Source organism: Abrus precatorius, unplaced genomic scaffold (genome assembly GCF_003935025.1).
Source record: "Abrus precatorius isolate BTA unplaced genomic scaffold, Abrus_2018 Scaffold8, whole genome shotgun sequence".
NCBI lineage: Eukaryota > Viridiplantae > Streptophyta > Magnoliopsida > Fabales > Fabaceae > Abrus > Abrus precatorius.
This window is the reverse complement of record NW_020874428.1, coordinates 20,649,015-20,674,806: the sequence shown is the minus strand read 5'-3', so window position 1 is coordinate 20,674,806 and position 25,792 is coordinate 20,649,015. Positions and strand designations below refer to the sequence as shown.

The window sequence follows — 25,792 nt, the reverse complement described above, 5'->3', positions numbered from 1 at the left end:
TGCATAAGGACCTTGCTACATCATCATCATTAAATCCTGTGGTCAGACGCCTCCTCTGCTAGTATTCACACAACTGCCCTTCTTGTAAGGTGAGGAAGTGCCCCAGTAATGCATTGATAACATCCCTATCATAGGAGATGAATGTCCTTCTAACACAAGACTTATTTTCAGATTTTTGTGGATGCAAGGGCCATGCATTGATATAAAACTCCTTCACTATGTCTTCATCAATTTTATTTGGTGGGTCAGCCAATGTATTCCATTTTCTCTTCTAAAGTTCTTCTGTAAATTCAGCAAATTGTCCCTCCTCCAAAATAATTTTCCTTTCAGGCAGAAGTTCTCTTGGGTGTAATTCCAAATATCTCTGAAAATGGGCTCGACTGAAGAACATGTATCTGTCAAAGGTCAGTTGTTGACTGAGACTTGGTTGTGTTGAAAGTTCATCATCCTGAGTTGCTCTTTGCTCTTTGGTGTACTAATTCTTACACCACATTGTTGTTCTTCTTACTTTTAGGTTAGGGATGGTTAATGGGGATGGGGATACTATTATGGATTAAGGGTTTCAAGGGTTTAATGTTAAACTTTTTAAGGTTTAGGATTATCACTCTGCTTGTTGTTAGATTGAGATCATGCTTTATGTGGAGGCGCTTGTTTCTATAAATAAACACTTAAGCACGCTATTGTGGCTTAAGCGTCTCTCTGTATGTTTATTTTCCATTTTTTTGAGTATTAAGATTTGTTACTTTGCAGATATGACTCCTAAAAAATCAATTCTTCAGAGAAAGAAGCAACATTCAAATGTTGGAGAGGCTTCACAACATGTACACTAAAGAGCAACTCAGGATGATAAACCTCCAACACAACCGTGCCTCAGTTAACAACTTACCTTTGACATATACAAGTTCTTCAGTCGAGCCTATTTTCAGAGATATTTGGAATTACACCCAAGGAAACTTCTGCCTGAAAGGAAAATTATTTTAGAGGAGGGACAATTTGCTGAATTTACAGAAGAACTTTAGAGGAAAAAATGGAATACATTGGCTGACCCACCAAATAAAATTGATGAAGACATAGTGAAGGAATTTTATGCCAATGGATGGTCCTTGCATCCACAAAAATCTGAGAAGAAGTTTTGCATTAGCAGGACATCCATCTCCTATGATAGGGATGCTATCAATGCATTGGTGGGGCACCCCCTCACCTTATAAGAAGGGCAGTTGTGCAAATACCAGTAAAGGAGGCGCCTGACCACAAGATTTAATGATGATGATGTAGCAAGGTCCTTATGTATTTCTAATAAATCATATGAAACTAACTATCAAGACAAGCCAATGAAGTTCAAACATTGCTCCAACTACTCACACATTAATTATAAAATATTTCTTGCTACTAATCAATGAATTTCTAATGTTTACTAAAGTGATAATAACTGTAAATATTTGCTTAAACAAATAAATAAAAAAGTAAGCAATTTGTTTTAAAATTGACATGTGACTATAGAAAAAGAATATTTGATTATTGTGAAAAAAAAAAATAAAAAATATAGATCATTAAATTTTATTATTTAAATGATTAAGAGAGAGCCTACCAGATTGAGTGGAGGTGTAGCCACTAACAAGGAAACAAAGGGAAGGAGTGGCAGCAAAGGAAGAATATGAGAAATGAATTGAGATTGTGCGAGTGTACAAATGCATATAAAGGATCTTAAAAAGTTTGGTTGTTCCTCGTACTATTGTAACAAAATTACATTTGGAACATGTGCTATCTTGTCCCAATCCTCTCCTGTTCCCTTCTTGCATCGCTTCTCTAGTTCTGGGCAGCATTCAATGGTCAAAACCTCAAGTGAGTTGACTTGTTGAACACCCTCAGGCAAGGATCTTAATCTTTCACAGTAAGCAATCTCCAAATGGTGAAGGAAGCGCAAACATTCCCAACCATGCTGTGGTAAAGACTCAAGCTCACCGCAATATCTGATTTCCAAATGCTTCAAAGCATTGAGGTAGCTAAGTTTATCTGGCAATGCCTTCATTTTTGGGAAATTATATAGTATCATAGTTTCAAGACATGTCAGGTTTATCAGCATTTCTTTTGGGAGGGATGTTAGGTCCCCACCTCCAGAAAGGTTAAGAAAGGTAAGAGCACTGAAACTAGAGATTGACCTCAGTAACTCATGGCTACATCCCCTTACATTGAGTTGTTTGATAGATGGAAGGGATGGCAATTGAAGTTTAGAGCAATCATCAATGGTAACGTTAGAAATAGAGGGGAACATTTGCACTCTTTCCACTTTCAGCAACCGTTGTAAGTTTGGTAACCCTCGAACCTCAAGTTCCTCCAAAGATGGGAAAGCCAACTCCTCTGCACCATAAGATTCATCATCATCCAGGTACTGCACATCATCCATAGAATATATTTCAAGTTTTCTCAAGAGTGGTAATTTACCAAGTGATGGAAGTTGTAGACACTTTTTGCAATCAAAAAGTTCAAGAGCAACTAAATTTAGATTTCCAATCCAACTTGACAAGCGTGATCCTTCATAATCATATATTCTCAATGTCTTGAGATTTGGGTGAGGTTGAAGCGCTTCAAGTACTTCCTCAGGATCAATAGCATTTGACTTGGTTTCACCATTGTTGTCCCATGACAAGCATAGTTCATGTAGGTTTATTTTATCCTTCAATTTAGCCTTCTGAGTTTCTGATAAACTACCAACATTTTGTAGGCCTTCAATGCTTAGTTTTCCACCTAGGTTTAAGTCACTTAGCTGTGCCAAGTTGTGCCCTGCCTTTGAACTAACAATGAATAATGTTAATGTTCTTAGGTAAGATAATTTGTGCATATAAGGGAACATGCAGGATAATGAATGACATTCAGTAATGACAAGATGCCTGAGATTCTGTAAGCGAGTCAAATGTTTTGGTAGACACACAAGTTTACGACAATATATCAGTTTCAATGTTTCCAAATTTCCCAAGCTATAAATTGAGTTAGGGAGGTATTTCATATCAAAACCATAAAGCTGCAAATATCTCAGATGAATTAAACGCTTGAGCGATGATAACTTGAAAAAATAACTTGTACTTAAAACTCGAAGAGAACTGTTTGTTGGAAAATAACCAGAGATTGTGTTATAAAGTGAAAATTCAAACTGATATAATGTCCGTAATGACTCAACTTTCTGGAAGGCTCCCTTACTGAATGATAATAGACCAGAGCCAAAACCAATATGGAGTGTGCGTTCTGACAAATTAGTCATGTTAGCATTCTCCAAAATCATACACCTTATCCCACTGACTGATTGAGCAAGATCATGGACAAGATCATGCATCTTGAAAGAAATGTCCCCTGAGTAAACATCTTTCTTGACATCTTTGAAAAATGATTTTTGGCACAATTCATTCCAAGTTCTATTGCCAACTTCTTCCACCTCCAAGTCTGTCGTTGATGAAATAAACCCATTTGCCATCCAAAGACGAATCAAATCTTCTTTCATGATTTCTGTATTTTTGGGAAATATTGCACAAAAAGCAAAACACAGCTTTGTGGTTGGTGTTAAATCCGAGTAGCTCAATCTCAAGGCAGACATAACAGAATTCCCATCCTGAGAATGCCCATCCTGAGAATGCCGCCAAGACCAACTTTCCCTAACTTCAAGCCATTCCTGTACCCCACTCCTAGAGCGCATTAGATCTCCCAATGCCATTGTTGCAAGAGGCAATCCCTCACACCTTTTAATTATCTCCTTGCCTATTTCTACAAGCTCTTCACTCTCTTCTCTATTAGGTCCAAATGCATAGTGCTTGAACAATAACCAACAATCAGCCTCAGATAGACCAAACAAATGATGGGCGTCGCATGTTCCCACCATTGTCGCGACACCCATATCGCGAGTGGATACTAAAACAGAAGCGCCTTTGGACCCACCCAACAACACAGACTTTAACTTTTCCCATTTCTCTTGGCTTAATCCGAACTCCAATTCTTGGCTTCTCATCCACACATCATCTAAAACAAGCAAATATCTTTTATTTTTCAACAATTCCCTTGCTTTCCTTTCGATTACATCTAAATCATAAACATCATATTTTTCTCTGGCAATAGAATCTACAATGGAACACAAAATCCTCTTGACAGAGAAATTCTGAGAAACAGAAACCCAAATTTTAACACTAAAATGGGTACTCACCCTTTCATTATTGTAGACCAATTGAGCCATGGTTGTTTTCCCTACCCCACCTATGCCAACAATGGGATAGATAGAAGGGGAGTCAAAGGCACACGCTTGATCAAGAAGAAACTCCAAAATCTTCACTTCATCTTCAACTCGTCCAAATACTGTAGGTTTTAGCTGTCGAACTTCAAGAACCCCTTCATTTAGCTGAATACGAGAATAGTCACCAAGTCCATCCATCAAATGATGAATTTCCCTTTTGATAAATCTTAACCTGCGACCAACCTTGTAACGGAACATGATGTTCTTTGGTCTGAAAGAAGAGAAGCCCCCAAGTCGATTGGATCGTAGGGAATATTCATCAAGGGTATCTTCTGCCAAGTATACTACTTCTCTGAGTTGCATTAACCGATCCTTTATAGAGTGGTGTGTTATTTGTCTCTCCTCAGCATCTTCAAGTTCAAGGATAGATCGGGTCCGATCCAAATTACTTGACAGCTCTTCAGCGTTACTCTTGATGCCAGAAAAGGCAGCGAATTCAGCTCGAATAATAGAGAACAAATGCGCCGAAACATGTTCAAGGACACTGTTTGCAATATCCATTTTTAGAAATGCAACGATGGAATACAGAGAAAAGACTTCTGTAGATTGGTGTCGCTGTTGATACAAGAGAAAGCACAGCATCAAGAGAGTCATAATCTCTCCTTCCAGCACACTTTTTGTTTGACTAAACCCTCGTTAACCTGGCATTGTGTTTATTACTTCTCTCATCTATACTTATTACTTCTATTTCATTACAAATTTTTGAATTTATTTATTAATTCAATCAAAAATTTACTTCATCGTGTTTATTTGACTGATAATAAATAAATTTATTTGTTATTAAAAAGTACAATGGTAAAGTAATAAATTTTAACAGAATCTTAGTGTGTTTGTTTATTGATACAAATGAATTTATTTGTTATTAGAAATATGGATGAGGTAATAAATCTTAATAGGATCAAAGGTTTTTTATCTTTGAAAAACTTAAATTTTTTTTATTTGTATCAAAAATTATGATTACTTAAAAAAGTTTACTAATATATATATATATATATATATATATATATATATATATATATAAACTTTATTTCTTTAACGAAATCAGTTTAGAGTTAGTTGGGTATGAAAAAATTCTAATAATATAAATAAATAAAAAATAACGTTATTTTATCATATTTATTCTCTCAATTCTTTAAAACGACATTATATTTGTCAACTAACTTTTGACATGTCAATCTTATGTTACAATTTGTTAACAAATTTGTATTTAAAGATTAAGGTGAATGACAAAAATTAAAGGACTAATTTAATATTTTAAATTTTTAGAGACTAAAATAGCAAAAATAAACTCTTAGCCTTTATAAAATTTATTTATATAATTGTCAATTATTTTAATTTTATAATTTTGAGAATTAATTAAAATAATCTATAATTTAAATAAAATATTATTTTAATCTTTCACATATATAATTATTAATTATTTTAAGATATAATATGTAATATATAATGGTTGATAGATACTAGATAATTATAAATGTTCAGAATTAAAATAGTGAATGATTATACAAATTAAAGACTAATGTGTTTTAAATTATTGATTATTTTGATAAATTTTTAAAATAATAAGAACTAAAATAATTAATAATTATATACGTAATGTTTTAATTAATTTATGAAAGAATAAGAATGATATTGATAGTTTAGTAAAGGCTAGTTATCAGCCTTGGTCCATTGATGGATCCATACGTAGTAGGACCATGTTGGGCGCATTGTTGAAGTTGGCCCGGGTAACAAAACAGCAACAATGTAGCATCTTCAGACCAAAAATAGGAAAAAAAAAAAAAAAAACCAAGAATGAAGCATCATGTACCGCTATCCATTTTTCTGTGTCCGTTGACCACATTTTAGAGTGTTCCCTTCCTCAAGTTCTTTTGACTCCCTCACTTCATCCAGCTCCAGGTTTGATCTTCCTCTCATCTTTTTTTATTTCTTAGGATCCCTTAATTTGTGTCTACTAGTTCCTCATAAAGCTAGATCTGTTTACCAATCCAGCACTCCAATTAACTGTTATTCTTGGTTCCATTATTATTGTAAATTTTTTTTTTTAACATTTTGGTTAGTCAGGTTATCAATTATGGCAACGTGTACTACACCCAACGGAATCGTTTCTGAAGCCCTTACCCCAGACAACTACGACGATTGGAGTATTCTGGCCAAGAATTATCTAATGAGCGAGGATCTGTGGGTTGGTGTTATAGAAGATAATACACAAATTCCTCAAAATTCATCTGAACTGCAAAGACAGATACAGACTCCTGAAAATGCGTCTGAAAGGAGAAAGAAGAATGCAAAGGCTTTGCATATTATTCAGATGTCTTGCGGATCCGAAACGTTTTCTCAGATAAAAGACACTAAGACAGCCAAAGGTGCCTGGAATACCTTGGCTTCATTGTACAAATCTAGACTTGGAGCTAATGCAGATATTGAGCAAGGTAATCCTGCACCTTTCCCTTTTTTTTTTCTTTCAAATTTTCTTTTTCACGATCAAATATAGGATAAATTATATTTATATTTCAAAGTTAAAGTTTTATTTTATTAATATACACAATAAAAATCAGTATTAAAAGTTATTGTACTAATATTACTCAGGAAAAAATTCTAACTCGATTCATCATCAATTCTTATAATATTAATATTGCACTTAAATTTTGTCTTAGAAATTTATTTAATTTTTTTAATTTATGTGATAGTAATATTACATACTCTTGTTAATTGCACATTTTTTTCCAGTTATATAATTGATAGTCATTTATAAATTAATTTATATATTTAAAAAAAATTACACCTTAAATTTTTATACATTTAAAAATCATGTTTTAATTTTTTTTTAAATAATTTTTTATGTTTTAATTTCTGTTATTATGATATTTTAAAAGAATACTAAAAATATAGAATAATTTTTTCTAATTTTGTTATAATAGTAGAAACTAAAATAATAAAATATATCAAAATATTTTTCATTTAATGATTAAATTATAAATTATTCAAGTATAAGAGTTAATTCATAAATAAATATTCGTTATCAGAGATTAAATATATATATCTCATTCAAAATTAAATCAAACTAACCAACTATATATGATTGATTAAAAATATATATAAAATAACAGTAAAAAAGTAAAAAAAAAAGGAAGTTTTTAAAATTTTATGAATTAAAATATCCAACTTATGAAATTTTGAGAACTAACCTTTGAATTTATTTAAAAAAATATTATAATTATTTGGTCATATTAATTTCATAATAAATTTTCTTCATCACACTCTTTTTGTTAAATGAATAAACGTCAGGACTGCCGTCTCTACACAGAAGTGTACAAAGAGGTGATATGGACACTGCAAGAACTTTTGCGAATAACAATCGCAAGGCAATGTATGAAACTTCAAAAATGGGAAAGACCGTTCTTCATGTTGCAGTTCTGACAGGACAAGAGGATATGGTGGAAAAGTTAGTAAATAAAGTGCCAAAGCGGCTTTTGGTGGAACGTGATACAAGAGGATATACAGCTCTGGCTCTTGCTGCAGAATTGAGTGACACAATATCCATTGCCAAATGCATGGTTAAGAGAAATGGAGACTTGTTAACAATCAAGACTAACGAGGGACTCTTACCTGTTGTTATTGCTGCTGTTAAAGGCAACCAAAATATGGCTAACTATCTCTATCACGAAACTCTAACTCTTCATAAGGAGGAGTTGTTCAAGGACAATGACCACACCAGCGCTTTACTACTTACCAGATGTATCACTAGCCAGATATTTGGTAAGACCTTCACAAAAATCTTAACTGTCAAATATGTCCCTTTTTGAATGAATAGGCTAAGGACCTGATAGGCCTAATTTCAGTAAATTAGGTAAGTTGTTTTATTAAAACATATCTCCTTAAAATGATCAGACTTGTGTGTTGAAAACATTTTATATATGAAAGAAAATTTTAACTTATTTAAATAAATATAATATTATATAATATAAGCTAAACAATTTTTTTTACAAAATTGACGTTACATAAGAATACTTATATCAAGTTCCATTTAACCTTGAGAAATATAGAGAAGTTTAAAATAAAGTTTGACTTCATTAGGAACAATCCAATGTAAGTTCCAGTTCTAATTGTTTGGACAGAATGATTATTGTATTTTGTTTTGTTAATTTATAGTGATTAATAAACCCTTAAGCGTATTAATTTTTTTTATTTAAAAAGAAAGTATTTATAACATTTCATATAATAAATATTTCTTTAATAAAAATTATTATTATTAGATTCTTAATCTCAGTCTTAAAAATCTGAGGTTAACATATTCTATTTTTTATTTTACATTTTTTGGCACGATCTAGATGTTGCATTGGATCTGCTCAAACGTAATCCCAGAGTACCCCTAACCAAGAAATTTGATGGTGTTAGTCCTCTATATGCATTGGCCCAGCAGCCTTCTGTGTTCCCCAGTGTAGTTCCATCTAAATTCTGGCTCTGGCGGTGGATTTACAAAGGTAAGACCCTCTTCTACAAGAGGAAAAAGTTATGTATCCTCTCTCAAATATACTTATTAAGATATTCTTTTATTAATATTAATATTATGTTATTTTATACGTTATACATGTGATAATAATGTGATTTATAGATTTTTTTTTATAAAAAAAAGGAACTAAAATATAGTATTTTGAAAAAATTATAAAAATTAAAATTGTCACAAAAACTGCCAGACAGCTTTTTTATGAAAAAAAGTAAAAAATTACTAAAATATGGTATAGAAAATTTAAAAAATCGTCACACAAACCATTAATGACGATATCTGGTACTTTTCAAATTTTTTATTATTATTTTAAAAATTTCAGCAAGTTTTAGTTTTTTAAAATTTATTATTAAAAAAAAATAGATTTTTTTATACTTTATCACTTTTTCTTCTTTCATCTCTGAATTTCTATATTTATATATTTCTGTAAACTTTTCAAAAACACTATTTTTAGTATATATTATTTTTAAATATCATATAAAAAACTAATCCTAATTTATACATTGTAAAAGAAAATTTTTCTACTCTCCCTTACTCTTTAGGCAGAATAACTTGGTTTTCGTAGAAATGAAAAATGTTAACAGTGTTCCGTTGCAGGGAAACGATGGGGCCAAAGAATTTTTATGATTTTTTATATTTAATTTAATTTAATATTTTAAAAGGAAGGAGAGATTGCTAAAATGTTTAATTTTTATTTAATTTTTAAGTTTTTTTATGTAATCAACTTCTATAGAGTCATTACCGTGAGACTACAGAATTAAAAAAGTCGATTATAATTAATTTATGAATAAAAGTTAAAAAATTAAATGAAAATTAAGATTTTTTTAAACAAATTTACCTACAAATATACACGTAATATTTTTTTTTTCATTTTAGAAAGTCAGATATTGTTTTCCTCTGTTATAATTTTCTCTTTTTACTTGTCTCCCATCCGTTTGAATGAAATAATACATGATTGTGCCTAGCTAGATAAAAAAAATGATAATACATGAGTGTGAGTGAAGTCTCTCGGTTTAATGGAAACGGGTTAAATGATTCATAAATAAAAGGTTTTATTAATCAATATTTTAAGAGTATTGATTATAAAATTCATAACAGTAAATTTTTATTATAAATTATTTTAAGAGTGCTTAAAAATCATGTTAATAATATAAAATGATATAAATAGTTTGGACTTTTTGTATTTAATTCATTTTGTAAAGCATTGGTCTGATTAAGCATTTTCTCGGGGGATTTAGCATTCCCACTTGAGAAAAATATTAGAAATCCAATTGTTGAAAGGAAGATATTAGATACTCACCCTCTTAACATTTTGGTTTGTTTTAAGCAACTTTCACGTAGTCTACTCTCTTTTTTTCTTATTATTATACTAAATACAGTTATTCCCTTTTTTCATATTATTGAGTTTGTTTGCTATCTATCTTTTATATCAATTTGTATGCACTTTAAGGTATTGCTTATATGATTTCATAAATATTTATGGTAGTCATGCCCATTGTACATGAGAACGACAGTGATCCGACCATCATCAATATAGACACAGACGAAGGAAAAAAGAATAAATCAGGTCTGTTAAACTAATACTTTTTTTATTTAATTATTACCATTTAGTTATTATCGTAATTAATAAAACTAGTACATTTTACATCATTATCTCCATGTTAATGGGTTTCTATGATTAAATCGCTTGCTTCTATGTTAAACTTTACACATTTTCAAATCCATTTCTAGGTCGCCTTTTTGGACATCGTTCGATTACCAAACTTCTTCTTGCTCTTCCTGGTATGTAGAGTGTGTTCAGCAGTAGATACAAAAACTTTTATATGGTTTACCTCCGTTTATTTTATTGTTTTTGTTAATTTTAAAGAAATTATGTGTATGGTTTAAAATATAAGAATAGTATATAAAATAATAGCATGTTTGAATGTAAGTTAAAATATTGTTTATTTCATTGCAAGATAGTTATATACAGAATTTTGATGTTTGGATACTTTTGAGTTAGATTAATTATGTCTTCGAACTCATATTTGACTTAATCTAATAAATTATAATTTTTGTATTAAGTTAAAAAAATTACTTTAAATTTACTTTTTTAAAAAGAGTTTTCAAATATAATAATGTTAATTTAAAATTCACTTTTAAATAAAATAATTTTACAAAATCAAGTGCATTTAAATTCAGACATGCTCATCCAAATAAAGTTAAAGTATAATTATTGCTAACCCTGAGAGAAGACGGTATAATTATGCCCACAGTTAATTGCTCCTGATCAATATATATTATTTGTAGTAATAATTAACATTTTTTATTACTGCAACCATTTCATATTCTTCCTTTCGCAGGGATAAAGAAAATATATAAGAAAAAAATGACTCATCATCGTACAGTTGAGATTCTTAATCGCATGGCTAAAGCAATTATGGGCTTTGATGAAGCAAAGCTGAAAGAGGCCTCAGTTTACGAATCTCTGTTGGAAGCCTCCAAAACTGGAATTGTAGAGTTCATAACTATATTGACTGTAGCTAATCCTGATCTCTACTGGGTTATTGATGAGAATAAAAGAGGCATATTTTCATATGCAGTTCTATATCGTCGAGAAAAAATTTTCAACCTCATAAATGGCTTGAAAGGACAGGGAAAAGTGATTATTTCCAGGACAGATATATTTGGTAACAATATGTTGCATTTGACAGGGATATTAGCGCCTGCGGCCGAGCTTGATCGTAAATCTGGTCCAGCCTTACAAATGCAAAGAGAACTTCAATGGTTTATGGTGAATATTTTTCCTCCGAATTAGAATCTAACTTAATGACTTAATCTTTTGTTTATTTCTATAACCATTTTTTTAATGTATGTCGAAAACATAATAAAAAGTCGTAAATAATAAGATTTTAGTAAAATATACAACATTCAATGTTGTTAATCGATTGAATTTTTATAATTTTTAATAAAAATGTATTATATAATTTTAATATATATGATTTTAAAAATAAATGTCTAAAAGTTAATAATTTTCAATTATATGGAAATTTATGATTAGTGTATCAACACATTTCAATCCAATTCATTTTATTCAAAACATTTCTTGCTGACACGAAGATCACATTATACGATAGGTATAATGTCAACTATTCTTTTCTTCTTAACACATTTGATACAATTGCTGCAGGCGGTGAAAAGAATTTTGCATCCAAAATTTCAACTAGCTGTGAATGGAGATGGCATGAAGCCTAGAGAACTATTTACCAAAAAACATGAGGAGCTGTTGAAGGATGCCGAGACATGGGCAAAAGAGACAGCAAATTCCTTCACAATAGTGGGAGCTCTTATCATAACCATTGTGTTTGCAGCAGCGTTCACACTTCCAGGCGGAAACGACCAAAATACTGGCATTCCACTCTTCCTGCATAAAAAAATGTTCACAGTTTATATGGTGGCTGATGCAATCTCTCTTTTTGCTTCCTCCACTTCTGTGATGACTTTTATTGGAATCCTCACATCACGTAATGCTGAAAGGGATTTTCTTAAATCCCTTCCTCTCAAGTTAATGTTGGGTCTTTTTACACTCATATGTTCAGTGCTGGCCATGATCGTAGCATTTTGTTCTGCCTTTTCTTTGGTGCTTAGGGATCATGGACATTTTAAGATAGTGAAATTTCTCATCTCCATTGCAAGCTTGTCTGTGGTTGTATTCTTACCCGGCCAACTCCGTCTCCTACTTGAGATTTTTAATTCCACATTTAGATCAGACATACTAAATACCAAGAAAATCTGAGTATATACTACGTGTACTTAGCTGCCTGACATCCATCTGGTGTAGATGTAAATGTAGCCTTTTTGTACGTGTGTAAGTGATAAGTGTTAGATAAGTTTATATTTTGTTGCACTTTTATAGCTTATATTTTTACATATTTAGTCTTTATTTGATGGAGATTTTATACTAATTTTTTTATTAATTATTGTAATTTAGCATGAATTAATTACCCAGAAACATTTTGAACACAATAAGAGAAAATTTTGATGAAACAACATGAGCAATTCACTACATGACCCTATTTAGCATTCAACATGAGCATGCTTAGTGGACCAGCACGGGAGTGCTTGACGGGGATGCACATCAATGCTTCTCTGGGACATCAATGTTTTTCTTTCTGATGGTTTATTTTATAAGATTTTTTAAGATTTTTAAGGGTCCTATTTAAAGGATGATTAGAACCTGCGACAGGAGATTTTTGAATAACTTTTGGATACATTTTGAGAGTGAAGATCATTGGTGATGAAAGCGAGTTTTGGCAACAAAGATTATTTTTATCTCTTTTCTTTTATGATTTGTCCTGTTTTATATTTTTCTTTGAGATGAATATTGTTTCTTGATAATTATTCTTTATTTTCATTATATGTAACTTACTTTGTAACTAGAGTTACAGTAAATCTTTCTTACATTTTATGTAATTTTTTTTGTTTAATCACAATTTTAATTTCTCTTGAGGATTAGTTTTTGCCCTACCATTTGTGTATTCTTATGTTGAGGTTTGACCATTCTTAATAAATTATAGTTGATTTGATGATTATGTGACCATATTACATGTAGTTAACAAAACTATAGGATAAAATTGTTTAAGAAATTAAATGGATCAAACTTAGTTTTCATTTTTTAATTGATTATTGAATTAACAAGCTTATAAGTTCTTCACATTTTTTCTTTTTTTGACCATGAGAGTAATATTTCAAGGAAAAGAATATTGACAATACTATTGGTCGTTAGTAACTTTAGTACGAGAGATTGACAATTATAAAGAAATTTGGATTGAGATAAAACTAAAACTAAGTGTAAAAAAGTGTGAAGGTGAAGCCAAATGACCTAAGTTTATTTGGAAGAGTTTTCTTGTAAAAAATTTGTATTGTGCTCTTCTATTTTTATTGCTTTTTATTTTAAATCTTCTACAAATTTTTCTTACTCTATTTACTCACAAATAATGTTATTCTTAAATGAAATTTGTTTAATAATTTTTTATTAAAGAGAGAGAAAGAAAAAAAAAGTATGAAATATAAAGAATAAATTATCAAGAGAAATAAAAAGAAAAAGTGTTGTAAAAAGAAATAGTGTTTCTATGCTTAATAAAAAAAGAGTATGAAATCTTTTAGTCCACATTTTTTTTGTTTTATGCCTAGTAATTCTTCCTCAATCAAGCTTGAGTAGAATAGCAGAGCAAGTAAAGTATTAGCAGCATAACATGCCTTCCTCATTATTAATATGTTTACTCGCAGTAATTTTGGCTTCTCGAAAAAATTAATGAATACATCAAAGATGCACTTTCTATTGCTAGTACTAGTACATCTAAAAAATTTTAATTGGTTAGTTTAAATGGCCCAAAACTGTCTGTAATAATAGAAGTGTAAAAAAGTTCTTATCTATTCAACTAATTATTCCCAATTATCATAAAAGGATGAGATGGAAAAAAAAAAATCAATGCACCATTGTTTCTCTTCATGCTCATACTTTGTTTCTTATAATCTTTGATGGAGCTTTCATTGAAGTATCTTTTAGAACAAGTATGTAAGAGAAGAGAACAAGAAAGTAAAATAAAAAAGAAAGAAAAAAGGAGTGGATATTAATGGACACAATAGTATGTCTCAAAAGATAAAGGTGTGATAACTTTCATATAGTAATATATATAAAGACAAAATATACAATAATTTTTTATAATTAAGATAACATATTTTATTGTTTTATTTAAAGCGCCATGTAACACATCCTTTCTTTTTTTTTCATAAAATAAAACTACATTATTTAATAACACAGGTAATCATGTAGTTATTTTGTTGACATTTAATTTATCATATTTAACATGTCAGTTAGAAAAAATTCACAAAGATTATTTAAAAAATTAATATTTTTAAAATAGTTTCTAGAATTAAAATTCTTTTGTTATAATTCTAGGAGCTAAAATGATGAAGTATCCTTAAAATGATTGAATGTTAAAAGAGTAAATATTCATTTTAATTTCTCAAATTATAAATGCTAATTTTTTTAATCTTTAACTTTATAAAAATTTTCACTTTTATTCTAAAATTTATTAAATTATATTTATTTTAATTATATATATATATATATATAAATAATGAAAATAAAATAAAAAGGACTAAATAATTTTTTTTAAAAAAAAATTGGTGATGGTTTTGATAATACTTAGCAAGCGGATCAAGTTTCATTATAATAAATTGATATCATCCTCAGGGATTTGGTGATAATAGTAATTTTCTTTCTTGTTTATATACAAAAATAGAAAGCATGGTTGAAATAGTGATTTGTATGAAAATAAATAAAAGCAAATAGAGTAAAATTTAGTAAAAAACTTTATGTAAGAAAGAGATTTGATTCAAATGCACTTGCTAACACTTTTATCTTCAACGAGTAAATATAATTTAAATTATCTTACTCCCACATTCATTGAGTAATTTAACCACATCTCTCAAAACTAGGTCCTAAACTAGTTAATCTTAAAACATGATCCCTCTATGATTAAGAATAACACATTACATTAAAAATAATAGCTTAAACATAAGTGGCTAACAAACCCAAGTCTATTCCTAGTACGAGTTTGTTAGATGTGATGATTCAGTTCAAGTTAAGAAAACGTTTTCCAACAGAATCACAAACCCTATTTCATAAAATGGGTGATCAAGCCAAAATAAGCATTAAGATTAGAATTACACATAAGTAATGAAACTGAATATCATATAAACTCAAGAAGAAATAAAGTTAGTAGTTATATCAAATCCAATCTAAAAGAAACTAACTACTCATAATGAGGGTCATAGTAAGATACAAGTAAAAATTACAAAAAGAAGAGATGAAGAAGGGTCCTCCTTCTCAAGCGTTTTGTTCTCCATGTCTTCGTTGTGCTTCGTTTTCTCTTGAATTTCTCTCTTTTTTGAGCTCTGCATGTGTCTTTCATCTCTCTCTCATATTCTATTTTATACAGTTTTTAAAATAAGAGAAATTTGAGAATTTTAATTTCACCGCTGTAACTATGAATTCTTAGTTGCAGCTGTGGAGATCTAGATTGTCCTAATTACTCTATTTTCTCATGGCTGTAGTTGCAGATTCGTAATCATAACTGTAACTCTAAAATCCTCGTTTTGTTGCATAATTTCGTGGCTATAGTTGTAGAGTTAGGGCTGTAATCCTAAATTTCAGACTTCATCAAATTTTATACAAAAAAAAAAAAGATATTTTAAACTAAAATACTATTATTCTTGTGATTTCTTGAATTACATTAATTTATCTATTTAGGGGTTAAATATGTTTAAAATTATTTACATTTTAACCCAAAAATAATGTCAAACTAATGATAAAATATGAATTTCTGACACTTAACAAAAATTAAGAATTAAAGTGATATTTTTATAAAATTAAGAAATAAATTGATTAATACTTACAATTTTATAAACTAAAATATACTTACTTTTTTTATAAGGGATTTAAAATTTTGTTTATAATTTTGAGAACTAAATTAACTGATATTTATAACTTTAATAACTAATATGATCAATTTTTTATGATTTTTCAAAATTTTGAGGATTTAATTAATAAATGCCTATAATTTTAAAGAAAAAAATTATCATTTCAAGAAATAATTTTTTATACTTTTAAAAATTAAGTTAAATATATATATATATAAATTGAAAGAACAAAATAGCATATTTCTTTATTTTTTTTAGTATTCAACATAACACTATAAATTAAAACTCGGATTTGAAATTGGAAGTTAAGTTAGAAATTGTCATTTAATCACAGACATGTTATTAAATTATTTTTTAATTATTTAATTAATCTCTTTACAACAACAGTTTTCCGTAAAATCCTGCATCTCATTTTAAAACTATTCTCCTTTCGAATTTTGTGGACTCTTGGTGAAATTTGATTACGTAAACGCTTTTTGGTCGCTGATGGCCCCGCGTATCAATATCAAATCCTAAAATTTACACTTTCGTCTGATTATATAAGGAAAAGATTAATCCCATTAAAAAAAATAATTCACATAGCATAATTGGTTAGGGCATCAATTTGCTAACACTCACTCAAGCAATTAGTATTCAATCCAGTTGAAAGTGAAATGAAGATCACTTTCTCAATTATATTGCTTACTATTTCTTCAATCTCTAGCTCACTTTCTCAACCATGCCTAGAATCTGACATAATCCATAAATGATTAAGTTATAGAAGCATAAAATTCAGAGTAAGCAAACAAAATGAGCGTATAAACTTGAATTGAAAATTTATTGGTTATTAAAAATATAACATTAAACTTTTAAAATAAAAATTAATATATCAACAACGTTAAATATGGAGAACCAACGTAAGAGTGAACGTGGCAGAACAAAAACATGTCTGATTTTACTACCATGCGACAGTGTGGCATGGCATTGGCACATAAAATTCAACAAAGAACAACAATGCCATCCCGTGAAAGCAGCCACCCAACATGTTCCCCCCTTACATCGGTCAAGTCAAACTGATTACGCCCACATCGTTGGGTCTTTCTCTCATTCTTTTCTAACGCGAATTCACTTTTCTTCTCACATCAATTATCTTGCACTTTCGCATCGTCGCCATGTCCTTCTTCAGACACCTCTCCAACTTTTCCGCTACCAAAGCCAAAAACACACACTCTTTTATTTCTTCTCTATCTCGCTTCAGCACCGCCTCCGGTTCCGCCGGTCCGGTTGGCTATGCGGGTCTGGGACCCACCAAGGCCCATGAGAAGCCCCGCGTGGTGGTGCTGGGCTCTGGTTGGGCCGGGTGCCGCCTCATGAAGGGGTTGGATCCTGAAATATACGACATCGTTTGTGTGTCCCCTCGCAATCACATGGTCTTCACTCCTCTCTTGGCTTCCACCTGTGTTGGAACTCTCGAATTCAGATCCGTTGCTGAACCCATTGCCAGGATCCAACCCGCTATTTCCAGAGAACCCGGTTCTTTTTTTTTCCTTGCCAATTGTACTGGTATTGATGCCCATAACCATGTGGTATGTGCATAAATTATATATGTCTTTTCTCAATGTGTGTTTGTTGAATTTTGTTCATTAAATTATTCTTTTTTATCAAAAATTATGTTGGGATGTATTGAAAATCACGGGTGCGCGTATTGTTATATATTTTAATAAAAAAAATTTACTTTTGATTCCCTAGACTCGTTACATTTTCCATTTTAGTTTTAGACTTTTGGAATGGTTGAATTAAATTTCATGTTAAATTGATTATGATTTGATCACTTGATAATGGACATGTGCGGTCAACTTGCATCCAATGATCTTACTCTACCCAACTACGTGTTCAAGGATTAAGCAGTGCCATCGCATTTTTTTCTGTGTGACCTTATATACATAATACATGTTTAAAGATGGAAAATCATGACATATTTTATCTAGGGAAGCACCTTAGGATGTATGGAATAAACTTATAAGCTTACGGTTAGGTATACGGAATGTGTAGATATCTTGCTCTATCGGGTGAACTGGATTGAACTTTTTCCCATTAGTATGGAAACTCCAAGGGATTTATTCGAAGTTTGAAACCAATGGTACATTATTTGTAAATGGATTTTTTTTATAATTTTTTTTGTTATGTTTATATCTTTTTATCTACCCTATCTAGTAAGATTTGTTGTTTTATTGGAACTAGAACTATCAAAGCAGCTCCTGCAACCTGAAGCCCCAGTGAAAATTGAATTTCATATCTAGTATCATGCTAGTATTAGTTGAAATATTGGGAGTCACGATGTGGCTATTATTAGTCGAAATATTGGTAACGACAATGTGGCCTAACAGGGGAAAATTGACTATTGGTTTTGAAGGTGCAATGTGAGACTGTAACTGAAGGAACACAGACACTAGATCCTTGGAAGTTTTCAATCTCATATGATAAGTTGGTAATTGCATTAGGAGCACAGCCCACCACTTTTGGAATTCACGGAGTCAATGAGCATGCAATTTTTCTTCGTGAAGTTCACCATGCACAGGAAATTCGTCGGAAGTTGCTTCTGAACTTGATGCTTTCTGATGTTCCAGGTTTACGATAGTTTTGTTTTGTGAGCTTAATAAGAAATAACTATAAATGGTAATTATACATCACTAATGTAAACTAATTTTATTTAAATGCAGGGATTGCGGAAGAGGAGAAACAAAGGCTGTTACACTGTGTGGTTGTGGGAGGTGGTCCAACTGGAGTTGAATTTAGTGGTGAGCTTAGTGATTTTATCATGAGAGATGTCCGTCAACGATATGCTCATGTGAAAGACTACATCCATGTTACGTTAATTGAGGTATGCTTTGAGCATTAGATGTGTGATTCAAGCAATAGGGTATATATATTTTCTATGGCCAGTGGCATCAAACATCTTGCTCTTTCTGTTGTACATCTCCATGTCTAACAATTCTTGCCAGCATAATGGTTAGAAACACCTTGTAGTTCCTGGAATCCATTTTTTTCCACAATAAGTTATCACTTTTTCTTCATGACTTAATTTAAGGTAATTTATGTTGACCAATTATTCATGCCTTTTTTTAGGCCAATGAGATATTGTCTTCCTTTGATGTTCGACTCAGGCATTATGCCACCAACCAATTGACAAAGGTGAGCCACTGAGCTATATGTTAAAAAGAGCTTTTTCTCTGTATGTTCAACATATTCCTGTTGATTTTGAACTTCAGAATATCATTAAAGGAATATATATTGAATTAGTTACTCTGTCACATTAATTGCCAAAAGGCCAAATATAATCATGATACAATTGTTCTAGTAGAGGTATTTGGAATCATTCATATAATTGATGGGACTCTTATTCACAGTGCAATCAGTATACTGAAAACTGATTGGTTGGCTAGCTGTTTAAATTTTTAAATATCAGTTTTATATCTCCTCATGTTGAAGTTTCTATCAGTCAGGAGTCCGACTTGTCCGTGGCATTGTAAAAGATGTTGGAGATCAGAAGATTATCCTTAATGATGGTACTGAGGTTCCATATGGGTTGCTGGTATGGTCTACTGGAGTTGGTCCATCACCTATTATTCACTCTTTGGATCTCCCTAAATCTCCTGGTGGAAGGTTGTTCTTGTTACTTAACATAGTTGCATTTATTTTCTTTCTGTTGACAGCCATTTCAAATTTACAATTTGGCAGCTTACTTATGTATAGATATAGTATTTTGTTCTGTCTTATCAAGAAAGCAGGATTTGATTTGTCCAAAGGTATTACTCTTAGCATGACATGCATGTAAAATGTACAAGAAGACTGAATTTAGTATTTTGATCAAAATTAATCTTAAGTCAATGAATAGCTTTTCATGAGATAAAATTTTAATTTCATTGTTGGTTGAGAGTTATTTCAAACATGGTTTGCTCATAAAATTTAACATAAATCCAAGAATATTTTTTTTTTGTAACATGCAGTCATCAAATATAAGAAATTGTCAATTATTTGATTATCTACTCATGTTTTTGAATCTTCAAAACTTTAACATAGAAATTAATAGGTAGAATACCTTAAAATCAATTATTGAATTCAGTAATAAGTTACAGTGTGGCATATTTCAAGGCTGACGTTAGTGTCGATTTACCTCCATACATATGTATGTAGTTATGTTTTACTTTCCTAGTCAAATTCCTCCACGTTTCCTACCATTTGACACAGTTGATATGCCCCATCTTCTGCCCTTGCATTGTAACTAAAAACTATAGATTACAGTATTTTCTGGAAGCAGAATCTGAAAGTGTCTTATTCACAGGATAGGGATTGATGATTGGCTTCGTGTTCCTTCAGTAGAGGATATCTTCTCAATAGGTGACTGCAGTGGATTTGTTGAAAGTACTGGAAAACCAGCACTTCCAGCTTTAGCCCAAGTGAGTAACACCTGGGATCATTATTCTCTCCTACAAATACTTTCATTTCTTAAATTGTAATTTGTAGTTCTGATTCTACACTAAGGCCTAAGTCCTTGACACATTTCATTCTAAATATCTTACATACTTCTATACTTACCTGAAAGCTTACTCTTCCTGTCAAGTTAATGCATTGCCATTTGAATTCCACAGGTGGCAGAGAGGCAAGGTAAATATTTGGCAAGCTTACTAAACAAAATAGGTAAAGCCAATGGTGGCCGTGCAAACTGCGCCAAAGATATAGACTTTGGGAATCCGTTTGTTTACAAGCACCTTGGAAGCATGGCAACTATTGGCAGTTACAAGGCTCTAGTGGACCTCAGACAGAACAAGGTGATTTTTAAAATTCCGAAGCTTTTGCTGGTTCTTTTAAAAATTCATGGTGTTTGATTCACTCATGTATTCCTACAGGAGGCGAAAGGGTTATCCTTGGCAGGTTTTATCAGTTGGTTTATTTGGCGCTCAGCATATCTAACTCGTGTCATCAGCTGGAGGAACAGATTTTATGTAGCTATCAATTGGGCCACAACTTTTGTGTTTGGCCGTGATATAAGCAGAATATGAAAACTTTCAAGGTAAATACTTTCTGGGAGTAATTTTTATTGAGGCTTAGAAATGTCATTAGAGCCTTTCAGCTGATACTTTTCTTTATTGGTTACATTGCAGGTTATTATTAAAACAATAAGAAGACGATGAAATGTATTTAACTGAATCATTTTGGAGCAATAAATTTCGAAAGCCAAATAATTCTCAGGAGATGAATTTCAGTAAGCTGAACAGCAAGGAGCTGTCCTAGTTATACTTGTTACAAAAAAAAGAGGTTACTCGGGAGTTGGCTTGAGCCTTGAAGGGGAAGGAAAAAAATTAGGCTGTCTTAGGCCCCTTATTGGTTTATTGAGCACCAATAAACCAATTTTCTTGTTTATATACTATTCCCCAACTGTATGATCACAATTCACAATAATAATATGTTGACAGCAGATTCTTTGGGTGGATAAGTTTTGCAACTGTGAACTAGTGCGAGTCCCTCTCTATGCAACTGCCGCTGACAAGAATGAAAATCAATCAATTTTACACCCAACAAAAAACTTTTTATAAAATGGGATTTTACGAAATCACCACTACTTAACTGAATAGCAAGCTTGTAACGCTCAAATTATATCAAAGTGATTTGAAGAAGGAGCATTGCAATTTAGTACGACAAATTTTAGCATTAGAATTTATATAAATACACGTGAATGAGTTTTATTGGTTAAATGAGTTAAATAAGGAAAAACGTGATGGAAATCTCAAGTAACTGTTTCAATGTTTCGACAACTTATTTTATGTTAAAGGAGTCATTATTATCACTTACACAAACGATCTTTACTTGAGCTTAATCTCTTTTATATATTGTTTCATTTCCTAAAATCTTGTCTTGACACGCATGTACTTACTCACCCTTGCTTTTTCATGCTTGACTTTGTAATCGTATCTAGTCATAGTTTTATCCATACATTTCTACAACACGCCTTGTCTACGGGTCTTATACTTTGAATAGCAATGTAGCCGAAATTGCCTTTTCCTACCATTCAAATTTTCACGTAGTAGATGTAGTTACTTGAGCAGATAATAAAAAGATATCACAATGGACAAAATTTTATAAGATGTAAACTCTGCACAAACTGAAATTAACTGAGTTTTGCCTTCAGCAGTTACTTGGTTCTTCCAATACAGAAAGTTCATGCTCTAGTCAGTATAAACACTGGATAACTTAAAACATGATATTCCTATGATATCTGTATACCAACCTCTACAACAATGCAATGGCAGGTTCAGTTACATCATTTATGACCGTTCAAAACATGTCTCCACAAAAGGCAGATAAGCTAAGACCTCAACTATGCACACCATTGACATGTACAGAATTAGCTATCCTTTTGCTAATTAAATCCTTCAACTCGATCTCTCCGGGAAACCTTCGCTCCTTCAATTTAGAGAACACCTTCAAGGGTAGAATAGTTTGAAAGGATAAATAAGAATTCAAAAACATTGAAGATGACACATATTTACCTTACCTGCCATCTAACCACCATATTAGGAACTCTAGAGTAACACTTTAAACAGAAAAAAACGTGTATTCATGATCAATTTACCATTGGTCCAATTCTTAGGGTATACACAAATAAACTCTATAGTAAAGATCCACAAATTATATACCTTAAACACAAGAAACCTCATAATCAAATAATATACAGCAAGGCCAAACACTCAATCAGTTGAAAGTTGATAGCAAGGTAGAAAACAGCTCTCCCCCAAACACCCAGAAAAGGCATGTAGTAATCTGAAAGCAGATGTTCTAAACTACAAAAGTTTAAATAAGTATATCAAAGGGACCACCATGTAGTTATTTGGCTTAAGTTAACAAAAGATTTTTTCATTTAACTGTTGTGGCCCCAATCTTGCAGCAGAAATATTAAACTAGTTTTAGTTTATTAAATACAATATTACTCAATAAATATGCATTCAACAATAAAATAGAACCCTCTGCAAAAAGAGTGATAATTGATAAGAATGCAACAAGTGTAGCCAAATATAATGATGGCATTTTAATATTATATCACAGTAACTAAAATTTTCAAATTGAGTCTTCAGCTAACCGGAGGAATCAAGTAAAAAGGTAAAAACGTTGATAAGCCTACTCATGTGAGACATCTATCCAATTTTGATTGATTACATGTGCCCTCATAGTCAAAAAGCACAACAAAACTTGCATTTACCTAAGAGAAAAATCAGAGGCTCAACTAGGGAAGAAATGTCTACCAATAAATATAAGAAAATAAAAGATAGAAGGAAGGAACCAACCAGTTCACCATTGAAGTAAACTTCAAATGCCCCAGTGCTCTGCAAGAACGACTGCAAGGCATTCCCAAGAAGCCATGCACTAGCGATGGTTCCAAACCGATTAGCACGCAAGTTGTAATACCAAGGAGGAGGTGCAACAAAACCCAACATTGGAAAAATATGTTCCCCTGCAACAACAACCCCTATAACACCAATCTGAACAACTGGAACCAATTTGCTCAGCAGACGCTTCGGAAGCACTGGGGGATAATTTGCAAGAATAACCTCAGTTCCAGGAAAAGCAATCTCCAACATGTTCTTCATTGTCAATGCCGTTCCCCTACAAACAACACAACCATCCATTTACACCAATTTTCCCATCTTAAACATACAATCATGAGTAAACACCCAAGCAATGAACCAACTTTAAGAAACATAACACAATAAGAAAAGACCACGATCTTGAATAACCACTGATAATCCAAATTCCGAAGCATGATTCATGACATACAATACAACCCAGAAAATCTTTTGCAAGTCTGATCCGTAAGCCAAGAGACTAAAATCACTCCTAAACTTTTGAGGTCAATTCCCCTAATACCCACAAGCTAAATCGGATAGTTAAGCTAAAAAATTATTCCCTTTTACCACCATCATCAACATTCAGCATGATAACACTAATAAAAACATGAAAGTAAGGAAAAGTAGGTACTTGTAAGAGCAAGAAGTGCAGAAATTGATGTTGACAGTGTTGCCAAGACCAGCAGTTGGAATATTGGTGTTGGGTTTCTGAGATAACAGAGAGAGCCCGTTAAGTATATATTGAAATAATGATAAGATGAATCTGCAATTTTGCATGATGGAAGTGAAATTACCTCGGAGGGAAACTCTATGGTTACAGGGTCAACGTGATGCTTGTGGGGGTGGTGATGGTGGTGGGGGTGGGGGTGGTGGTGGTGGTGGTGCGGGTGGTGATGGCGGTGGTGGGGTGGCGGCGGCGGCGGTGAAGTGAAAAGGGAGATGATATCAGAACAGAAGAGGAAGAGAGGCAAAGCAAGCAAAAGAAGCTGAGCACGATCCATAGCTGTGGCTGGAACAAATGAATGAATCAACCAAATTGTTTCAGCGTCCTTTACTACTTCACTCCCTGTGGTTTTTATAGATACGATATTTTCTTTTAAACCGTGTAACGTTGCAATAGGATAAACTTCGTTCGTAATTTTCTTAACATAATCCATAAAAATAGTTAACCAATTAAGCATTTACCATTTTTTTTAAAATCTTTTTTCACTTTCTTAGTCTCTTTCATAGAAAATAACAATTCATGAGTATTTTAATATCCTTTTTAAATTTTTTGTCACAATTCCACTGTGAAATTATTTAATAATTATAAAATCATGTTCAGTTTATCAAATGGGAAAAGATAAATGAAAAAAAAAATGTGAATTCCCCATTGCTCGACACATAATCAAGGCATTAATAGTGTTAGTTTAATTTAAATATAAATATTTTTTATACTCTGATCTAATTGTAAATTATTATATTATTAAAAATTAGTATTTTTATAATTATTATTTTATTTTTTATTATTCAATATATAAATATATTTATACCAACAATATTTTTAAATTAAATTTTACAATAATTATTACAATAGTCAATAATTTTAATTATGTGACAATCGATAATTTTTTCTTACCGTAAAAAATTTTACAATATCATTGTATTATAATAAAAACTCGTAAGATTAATGGTGTGAACAATATGACAATGCCCTCAAAGGCATTCCGAAGGTGAGTAATTATTATCTGACATGCAGGAAAGAAAAATAGCAGTGCGTGCGGTCAACAACTTTGGGTTTTTATTTCCAAAATAATAAATATTTTAGTAATTTAAAAAATAAATAGTATTAAAAATTGATAAAATAATTTTTGGGAAAAAGATATGATATAAAAAAATAAAATAATATAATTATTATCTCCTATTGATATACGTATTCTTAAAAGTATAACTTTATAATTTTCTCCTATTCATTTATCTTATATTTTATTTTTTTCCTACTTTTTTTTATAAAATGTTTTTCTATCCTACTCACATTCATGAAAGGGTTTGATAATATTTAAAAATTAATAATATTAAAAAATTTATACTTAAGAACAATATTTTAAAAATAAATAAGTTTAGAGAATAAATTTTATTTATTGATAAAATCAAATAATGTTAAAATGTTAAAAGTAGTTTTTTTTA

At 31.2% G+C, this 25,792-nt stretch overlaps 4 protein-coding genes across 7 annotated transcripts; 2 read left to right on the top strand and 2 right to left on the bottom strand.

The window, feature by feature from the left end:
* Positions 1–1,506: 1,506 nt before the first annotated feature.
* LOC113874989 (putative disease resistance protein RGA1) lies at positions 1,507–4,894 on the bottom strand. The gene has a single exon (XM_027513361.1). The coding sequence runs from the start codon at positions 4,865–4,867 to the stop codon at positions 1,730–1,732; it is 3,138 nt and encodes a 1,045-aa protein (XP_027369162.1). The 5' UTR covers positions 4,868–4,894; the 3' UTR covers positions 1,507–1,729.
* Positions 4,895–6,347: 1,453 nt separating this feature from the next.
* Positions 6,348–12,555, top strand: LOC113874418 (protein ACCELERATED CELL DEATH 6-like). Its single transcript, XM_027512639.1, has 6 exons — positions 6,348–6,705; positions 7,562–8,032; positions 8,605–8,757; positions 10,512–10,562; positions 11,123–11,553; positions 11,950–12,555. The coding sequence occupies exons 1-6, from the start codon at positions 6,348–6,350 to the stop codon at positions 12,553–12,555; spliced, it is 2,070 nt and encodes a 689-aa protein (XP_027368440.1).
* A 4,600-nt stretch (positions 12,556–17,155) lies between these two features.
* On the top strand, positions 17,156–22,382 carry LOC113874990 (internal alternative NAD(P)H-ubiquinone oxidoreductase A2, mitochondrial-like). The gene is made up of 9 exons (XM_027513362.1): positions 17,156–17,812; positions 18,640–18,853; positions 18,947–19,107; positions 19,353–19,418; positions 19,726–19,889; positions 20,569–20,683; positions 20,876–21,055; positions 21,134–21,297; positions 21,389–22,382. Exons 1-8 carry the CDS (start codon positions 17,399–17,401, stop codon positions 21,284–21,286), a joined length of 1,467 nt encoding a protein of 488 aa, XP_027369163.1. The 5' UTR covers positions 17,156–17,398; the 3' UTR covers positions 21,287–21,297; positions 21,389–22,382.
* On the bottom strand, positions 21,435–24,754 carry LOC113874991 (selT-like protein). Of its 4 annotated transcripts, XR_003506128.1 has the most exons (6): positions 24,421–24,672; positions 24,258–24,334; positions 23,567–23,885; positions 22,513–22,706; positions 22,163–22,286; positions 21,441–21,761 (listed from the first exon to the last, which is right to left on the bottom strand). XR_003506128.1 is itself a non-coding variant. In XM_027513364.1 (4 exons), the coding sequence occupies exons 1-4, from the start codon at positions 24,625–24,627 to the stop codon at positions 22,599–22,601; spliced, it is 711 nt and encodes a 236-aa protein (XP_027369165.1). In that variant the 5' UTR covers positions 24,628–24,754; the 3' UTR covers positions 22,337–22,598. The 4 variants fall into 4 exon arrangements, 2 of the variants coding, with proteins under 2 accessions (XP_027369165.1, XP_027369164.1); XR_003506129.1 differs by lacking the exon at positions 22,163–22,286 and having other exon boundaries at positions 21,435–21,767; XM_027513364.1 differs by lacking the exons at positions 21,441–21,761; positions 22,163–22,286 and having other exon boundaries at positions 22,337–22,706; positions 24,421–24,754.
* Positions 24,755–25,792: the final 1,038 nt, after the last annotated feature.

What these genes read in the sequence shown, in the direction of transcription:
- LOC113874418 (XM_027512639.1), top strand. Translation starts at nt 6,348, where the DNA reads ATGGCAACGTGTACTACACCCAACGGAATCGTTTCTGAAGCCCTTACC. An exon ending in CTGGCGGTGGATTTACAAAG is followed by an intron (nt 8,758 to 10,511) that starts GTAAGACCCTCT and finishes ATCCATTTCTAG; the next exon opens with GTCGCCTTTTTGGACATCGT. An exon ending in GAGAACTTCAATGGTTTATG is followed by an intron (nt 11,554 to 11,949) that starts GTGAATATTTTT and finishes CAATTGCTGCAG; the next exon opens with GCGGTGAAAAGAATTTTGCA.
- LOC113874989 (XM_027513361.1), bottom strand. Translation starts at nt 4,867, where the DNA reads ATGACTCTCTTGATGCTGTGCTTTCTCTTGTATCAACAGCGACACCAA.
- LOC113874990 (XM_027513362.1), top strand. Translation starts at nt 17,399, where the DNA reads ATGTCCTTCTTCAGACACCTCTCCAACTTTTCCGCTACCAAAGCCAAA. An exon ending in CCTAAATCTCCTGGTGGAAG is followed by an intron (nt 19,890 to 20,568) that starts GTTGTTCTTGTT and finishes TCTTATTCACAG; the next exon opens with GATAGGGATTGATGATTGGC. An exon ending in CACTTCCAGCTTTAGCCCAA is followed by an intron (nt 20,684 to 20,875) that starts GTGAGTAACACC and finishes TGAATTCCACAG; the next exon opens with GTGGCAGAGAGGCAAGGTAA.
- LOC113874991 (XM_027513363.1), bottom strand. Translation starts at nt 24,627, where the DNA reads ATGGATCGTGCTCAGCTTCTTTTGCTTGCTTTGCCTCTCTTCCTCTTC. An exon ending in CCATAGAGTTTCCCTCCGAG is followed by an intron (nt 24,335 to 24,420) that starts GTAATTTCACTT and finishes CTGTTATCTCAG; the next exon opens with AAACCCAACACCAATATTCC. An exon ending in TGCACTTCTTGCTCTTACAA is followed by an intron (nt 23,886 to 24,257) that starts GTACCTACTTTT and finishes TGTTGTTTGTAG; the next exon opens with GGGAACGGCATTGACAATGA.